We start from the raw sequence: 7,404 nt of genomic DNA on the forward strand, positions 1-7,404 counted from the left end.
ATGAATTGGCTTCCTGTAAAAAAAAAAAAAAAAAACCAACAGCCTCATTTTAAAAAAGTGTTTAATAACAGACACTTTCCTTCTGTGTGGGAGTGTACCACTACTTAGCACAGTTTATATAATGTATTATATACATTAAAGTCTAAAAAACAAAAGCATTTTTCCCTTCCACACACAAAAATCAGGATTTTGGTCATTATTATTCTCGATTATACATGTAACAGCTTTTTCTCTTCTCTGTGCATTTATTAACATGAAGATAGTGTTACTCTGATGTGACAAACTGTTTGATTATATAAAAGTATCATCATTTACCCTAAGAAAGAAAATCCTCTTTGCAATTTTCAGGTTGTTTTTTTTTTTAAAACTACACGATGTTTCTTTCCAGCATTGGCTCCCGGCTCAGGAGTCGCCTGAAGTCGAATCTGCTCAGGTCCAGTGTTTGAAAACCCCCGTCCAGCATGAGCTCGGCCACGGCACAGCCCACGGCGGGGGAATGCTGCAGGCCATGGCCGCTGAAGCCCGTGGCAAAGTACATGTTGCTGATGAGAGGGTGGAGGCCAATGATGCCGTTCTGGTCGAAGGTGTTGTAGTCGTAGAAACCCGCCCACGCGCTGGTCACCTGGCGACAGGAATGAGACAAGGTCTTAAAGTAGGTGAGGCTACGTACACCAACCTAAGTCTACAATATCTTATTAGCGTGGTCTGCAGCTCCTGACAGATTAGATAAATCTTACAAGTGAGGAGGAAAAGTGTCTTCACCCTCACCTTGAGTTTCTCAAAGGCAGGAATCCGCTGGGCCAACTTTGGCCAAATCTTCTCCATAAAAAACTCATGATCCACGTCCAGATTCCCCGTGTCCGGCTCCTCCTCCTGAGGACAAAACACACAAAAAAAGAAATCACATCTCAAAATCTTTTGTGTGTAAATAATAATCAAGGAAACAAACTAAATTAACAAACCTCTTCTGGTGAAGCTCCAGCGATGTAGTTTCCTCCCAGTCCCTCTCTTCTGAAATAGACTCCAGAGTAATCGATGAGGAACGGCGTGTCCAGACCTGGACCGTCAGGGCAGTGGAACACGTACACAAACCTGGAAAAACACAAGTGCAATATTCTCACAATCCTGAATAAACGCTGTTTGCCTGCACTTAAAGCTACTAATAAAAACATTTCCTGATTCCATGAATTACACTTTTTACAGCATTAAACCTATTGATCCACTTCCTGCCCTCTAATCCAGGTCACTTTTAGTGTTACAGACATGATTATGTGTGTGATTTTGATTCATAATTGGTATTTTGTTGCATTTTAATTGTAATTTTCACAAAAAAAACATTAACATTGGCACACAATTTCATCATAATGCGGTTTTGTCTGACATTTTATTTTTAACAAATAATCAAAGAGTCTTTCCGTTTAAATGTTGCACTTGGTCGTGTCGCAATGTCATTTATTTTGTGAATTAATATGAGCCAGATGTCAATAATTAATCAACTCATCACGCTATAACTACAGGATTAAGTGTAATGACTAAAAACGAAGATGTATGGTTTGTCTTTTTTAAATCAGCATTTTACAGACAATCAAGAAGAATAAAATCCACTATATTCTTTTAAAATACTTATATTTAAACCATGTGGAGACAAAGACTGTAGAAGTGTGTCATGATGTTTTTGGACAGTGAGGTGTTTGCAGTGTGTGTTTGAGAAGCTTATGGTTTAGTTTGGCTTATTTTCACACATCTAAAGCTGACAGGAAGGAAAGGAAACAGACATTTCATGACTCATGAGTTTTAAAATCCAGCGACCTTTTCCGGGGCTCGACGGGCAGAGAGATTCCTTCGAAGGTGTCTTTGTCGCCGGAGCCGACTCGCAGCATCTGTGCCAGTTTATTTGAAAAGGCCCCCGCCGCGTTCACCACAATGGCACATTCCACCGGCTGGTACTCCAGGCTGTTTGGCATCTGCACCTGCTCCACACACAATCCACAACTGCTCAGTAACACAGGCAAGTCAAAGTTCAAGGGGGGTGGGGATTTTATTTTGAAGAGGTACTAGAAAACTAGAACATTCACTATCACTTTAACATGTAAGTAGCAATTAAAAGATGCAAACTAAATGTCTTTTAAATGAAGAAAACAGCCCAGCATGATGAAAATGTGCCTATATAAACAAATATATCAACTCATTGATGGACTTTCATCGTTTTTTGCTCAGTAATTTATCCATTTATGAATTCTTTTGAGAACTCTGACCCACTTTCTTATTATTGCATGTTTATAAACTAATGTTTCTATTCGTCTATATTGTATTTTGTGGGAATTAACTATTAAATAATAAATAATTGGATAACCAAAACGATACGAGGATAGAGGATGTCAACAACTAATATTAAACAGATATGTCAATCAATAATGTGAGTTACGACACATTTCCACTGCTGGTGGAGACGCTTGGGTTTACCGAGCCGTTATTGATTCATAAAAAAATTGTCACAGTCTCACTGACCTTCACAGATTTAATCCTCCTGATGTCCAGACTATCGCCGTCAGTCGTCATCACCCTGTTCACCGAGTACTGAAAATCTGTGGACGAGGGTAAAAGAAGCAGAAACACCAGACATCGCTGTGTTACTGATGTTTAAGTGAGTTTATGTAAAGCTTTACTGTATTTTGAGACACGTTACTATGATATAAAACATTTTATTTGAAAGAAAGTAAGGGGACACAATCGTTGCAAGTTAAGTTTCCCCTGAACTGACAGGCTTTCCCTGCCAAAATGGCGGTGAGAGCAAACTGAGTCTTGTGACATTTGGAGCTCTATAAGCTTCATTTTCAAGACTCGCTTCAGAAGAGGTAGTTTAGCTGAATTTGTCAGTTGTTGCTGAGACCAACCTGTAACCTCTCCACAGCACTGGATGACTCCCATAGACATGGCCTTCCTCCTGAAGGCGTTGAGCAGAGTCCAGGGGTCGAACCAGCCTTCGTTCTCCAGCCCTGGAAGGTGAGACGGCAGAATCTGACATGTACTGATAAGGCATAAAATCTATAAAAATTATTTTCATGCAGCACTCACCATACGAACCAAGTACCACGCCATCTGTGTTTATCCATGGAAATTTCTCCTTGAGTTGTGTGGGAGAGAGGAGTGAAACTTTGGCTCCAGCAGACCTGGAAGCAGATCATTTTTTACGATTATTTCTCTATATTAGCACTTTCTATAAAAGCACAGATCTGTGTTGTGAAGAAAACAGGATCCAGCACCTCTGTGTTCTGTAGTTCTCCTCCATGATGTGAGCCACGTCCTCACTGGCCAGGAAGAGGTATCCTGACTGGTTAAACTGCAGGTCTATGGGCTCTTCATTTAAGACGCCCAGGTAATCCTGAGAGGAGACACATGGAGAGAAAAGAGTGGAATAAACTCTGTGTCCAAGATCAGGACCAGGACTAAGACTAAGACCAAGCTACCATGAGCAGATGCCCCTTTTCCACCACAGGAATGTTTCTCATTTACCTGGGATATATCTGGAAAACCGGAATTTTGAGCTGCAGCTACAGAAACGTAACTAAATATGCACAAACACAATAATGTGTACTCTTCTTTTTTTAAGTAAATTCATCTGTGACTCATGTGTAAACAACACACCAACGTTCTGCAGCTTCAATAACAAAATAAACATGAGCTGACACAGAAGCTTCTCGTGCACTCACATACATGTGTCACTGTGACCCTGTGTTACTGTGTTAATGATTTGAACGCATGTCGTCCAGCATGACCTACATTGATGTTCCTCATGAAATCCGCAGAGGCCAGGGAGAGCTGGATGTTCTCGGGCAGGGAGAACTGCTGCCGGATCCCCCCAGCAGAGAGCACCGTGGAGGCCTGAGCGTACTGTCGACAAACACACGACAGAGGAAGCAGTTAAATGAGCAGAAACCTGTTATAACAGTGACAGCCAGCAGTGAGGTTTTGTAAAAAGAGCTGCAATCTGTTTACACTTGTAAATCTGATTTCCTTGGATCAAAGGATTAAACTCATTGCTGACATTAAGAGTCATAAAACTGTTTAATTTACTATCTCTTATGCTTGTTTCAGCATGGCCCAGGGGGGAAACCATTAAATCCTTGTCGATACAAATGAACAAGCAGAACCAAACTTTCATTGACATAGTTTTGCTTTGGCAGAAGTTACTTTTTGTTTTGTCAACGGAGAGTTGGTTTTAATGGTAACATGTTTTTATCTATTCCAGAGAAATCCAGACAAGGAAAATCTGATTTTAGAATCACTTAAAAGGGACAATATGTAGTATTTATGGGTTTATATTACCCAAAATCCACTTTTTTATACATATTATGTGCTCCTGCATTGTCTAGTCGCTGTATAATATTCTTTGTTTCATTTTCGTAGTGTTTCAAAAAGTAATTTAAAATAACATGGTCGCGGGCCGCGGTCGCATAGCCACTGTTAGCAGCGAGACGCCATGTTTCTACCGGAGCCTGTAAGGACAAACGCGAGAGAACAAATCAAGCGTCTCTTTACTTGTAGCAGAAGTCCCGCCTCCTCTCTCTCCGCTTCGTCTGCTACGGCCGCGGTAGCTCGCCCTCTCCCTCACCTCACGAACCTCATCTGCTGACACGGAGAAAGACTACGAGGACGACATTTGACCAGCTCAGGATACTGTAGCGCTCAGGGAAGGGAGGGGGTGAGCAGAGCAGCAGGTCTTTGTTGTAAATTTCAGCCTCTCCTCTAGATGTCACTATAAACTACTTACTTCCCCTTTAAAGTTGATATATTATACCCTATCTCGACCCTGCCAAAAAAGCCCTGTTGAGAACGGGCGGTTTTGAGTGCCTGTCTCTTTAAATGCAAATGAGACACCGGAAAGTTTCTGGCGGAAACTACGTCAGCCACTGAGGCTCCGGCAGCTAACAGCAATTAGCATTTGTAAAAGCTTCAATTTGCCGACTGGAGCCGGCAATTTGCCGTTGTATATAATTTAACTGTAGGCTGGAAGTTTGTGTGGAACTCTGTGTTGTACTGTGCAGCAAGAATAGAACACTTTGCGGACTTCCGCTCTTCCGGATACTATTGCCCTCATTGAGACGTCGCAATGAGGGCGGAAGTCAACATGGCGTGTTTTATCTCCTGTACTTAGAGTGAGGCGGACCACAAAAACATGAGAGTAAGTCATATTTTCTCCTCTGCCTACTCATATGGCCTCCAGAATATATGTATTCAAATTATTAAAAAATTAATTTCGCAACTGGAAAGTGAAGCTTGTGTCACGTTATGTCACTCACCGTAGGGTCCTTCTCACACACCACCACATTCAACGCTCCTCGCACCCTCTCCTTCTGCTTCAGCCAGTAGGCGATGGACCAGCCCACCACGCCCCCACCCACGATCACAACGTCGGCCCTCTCCGGAGGAAGACCCGGGTTGATCTCCATGGGATTCCAGCTGCTGCCCGGCAGTGCGTCCGCAACCTTCTGCCTCGTGGCTGCGAACTGAGCCTCCAAATCTGACCCGGAAAAGTATGAATTTTACACTCCTGCATCGATACATTCAAGATGTTGTCGCACACATTGCAACTCAACACATTTCCCGAATCTTTAGCTTCCACCCTCGAATACGGCATATATAAATCAACACATTCGTAAATAGAAATTGAAATTTATATTCGATTGAATAGTGTCGTAACTTGTGAGACGCACCCCCAAGTAGCACTAAATGTTGACAGATGAACAAATAACAATGTTGGATGATTTGATGTATGCCGAATTGAAGCGAGGCGTCTGAAACATAATTGAATCGGTAGGGGTATTTTGGAATGCAAAGTTGCATGGATGAGCATATGGGACATGTCACCGGATGTTCCCCCACCTTTGAAGAAGTCATTCCGCACAGGTCTGCTTGTGCTCAGGCTTTGACACAGCGGTAAGTGTCGGTGTAGCCACGTGTGCTGCTCTGTCACCAGCCGGGACGTGAGTAATCCGTGAGCCGCCCTCGCCTTCACATGAAGCCGTCGCCACGTTAGCATGGCTGGAGACTAACTAGCCAGCCAGCTAGCTAGCTCATACGCTAGCTAATCGAGCAGACCCAGGAAAAACGCTGTGTGAACCAGATCTACACTGGTGTGTCCACAAAGACACACGTATGTCCTGTTTAACATGGTACAGTGCATATTCCAGTGTAATCTAAAACTAAGGTCAACAAAAACCGAGATTACACACCGGATAGACAGTGTTGTCCTTCAAATTAAAGCACAGGTTTTGAAATGGCTCCAAACAAAACTATTGGTCTGTTTAGGACAATTTAGTGTTGTACCGAACATATTTCCACGGTTGGTAATCTGATTATTTTAATGTAATAATGCGTTTAAGTATGAAGTTAAGGTTATTAAAGGTACAGTGTGTGAAATTTAGCAACATTTATTGGTAAAGTTGCGTTTTGAAGCGTCAAAACTCAAATTATGTTTTGTTTAAAAACATGGTGGTCCAAAACGGCTTCTTAGAGCTAACCCTACTCCTAATCATTTTTGTTAGTGAACAGTGAAAAATAACTGGACCTTAAAGTCATTTGTGTTTTTATTGTAGACAACCTTCAACACACTGCCTGTTTTGTAAGGGAGATGGGAAAACAATGTATGCATTGTTTTGATTTTAAAAAACGAGAAAATATGTAAAACTTTGCCTGAAACCTTAAAAATCCTTCTTTTAACTTTTGTACATCCAAGTTTTATATACATATACAGTTTTGATGTACATTGGGGCAATTTGCTTCTACCTATATCCTGAACAGGTGAAAAATTCACTCACGTATGCAATGTTTTCACAAACCTTTGTTTTATTTTGAAAAATGCCAAGGGAAGCTTAGTCATGTTCCTGCAAACTTGACCCCCCTGGTTTTATAAAGAGGCAGTGGCTTGTCATGTGACCACAAAGGACCAATCAGGTGAAGGAGAATCCCAAACATTTAATTTACAGCCCACTCCAAAATTCCAAAATAAAAGAGAAACTCTATATCATCACATTGAGAATGAGGAAAATACTAAAAATAATTGAAAGAAAAACAACTTAATTTGTTTTAAATAATAAGAGACTACAACTTAGGACATTTCCAGCAGAACTTAACATTATTTTTATTGGAATCATTATCTTAACACAAAACGATGAAAGATGTGTAGAACAGTCTCTGATAAATATTTCTCTTAATCTCTTGTGATCACCTCGGTCGAGGAGATGTTGTTTTGGGCTGTGTGTCCTGTTTGTAAACAGCAAAACAGAAAGTAAAGGAAATATTTTTTAAAGAGATTTTCTGGGAATGTAGTTAATGGCCTGAAGAAGAATTTTGGTGGTGATCTGGACACTGATCAGGATTCAGTGTTGTTTTTTGATGGGGTCT

General features: G+C 41.2%; 1 protein-coding gene across 1 annotated transcript; it reads right to left on the reverse strand.

The window, feature by feature from the left end:
• Positions 1 to 128: 128 nt before the first annotated feature.
• foxred1 (FAD-dependent oxidoreductase domain containing 1) lies at positions 129 to 6,148 on the reverse strand. Its single transcript, XM_083888879.1, has 11 exons — positions 5,884 to 6,148; positions 5,301 to 5,521; positions 3,781 to 3,891; positions 3,264 to 3,382; positions 3,076 to 3,170; positions 2,895 to 2,996; positions 2,509 to 2,585; positions 1,810 to 1,970; positions 963 to 1,092; positions 769 to 873; positions 129 to 622 (listed from the first exon to the last, which is right to left on the reverse strand). Exons 1-11 carry the CDS (start codon positions 6,038 to 6,040, stop codon positions 368 to 370), a joined length of 1,533 nt encoding a protein of 510 aa, XP_083745005.1. The 5' UTR covers positions 6,041 to 6,148; the 3' UTR covers positions 129 to 367.
• Positions 6,149 to 7,404: the final 1,256 nt, after the last annotated feature.

Source organism: Microchirus variegatus (assembly GCF_963457635.1).
Source record: "Microchirus variegatus genome assembly, chromosome: 5".
NCBI classification, from domain to species: Eukaryota; Metazoa; Chordata; class Actinopteri; order Pleuronectiformes; family Soleidae; genus Microchirus; species Microchirus variegatus.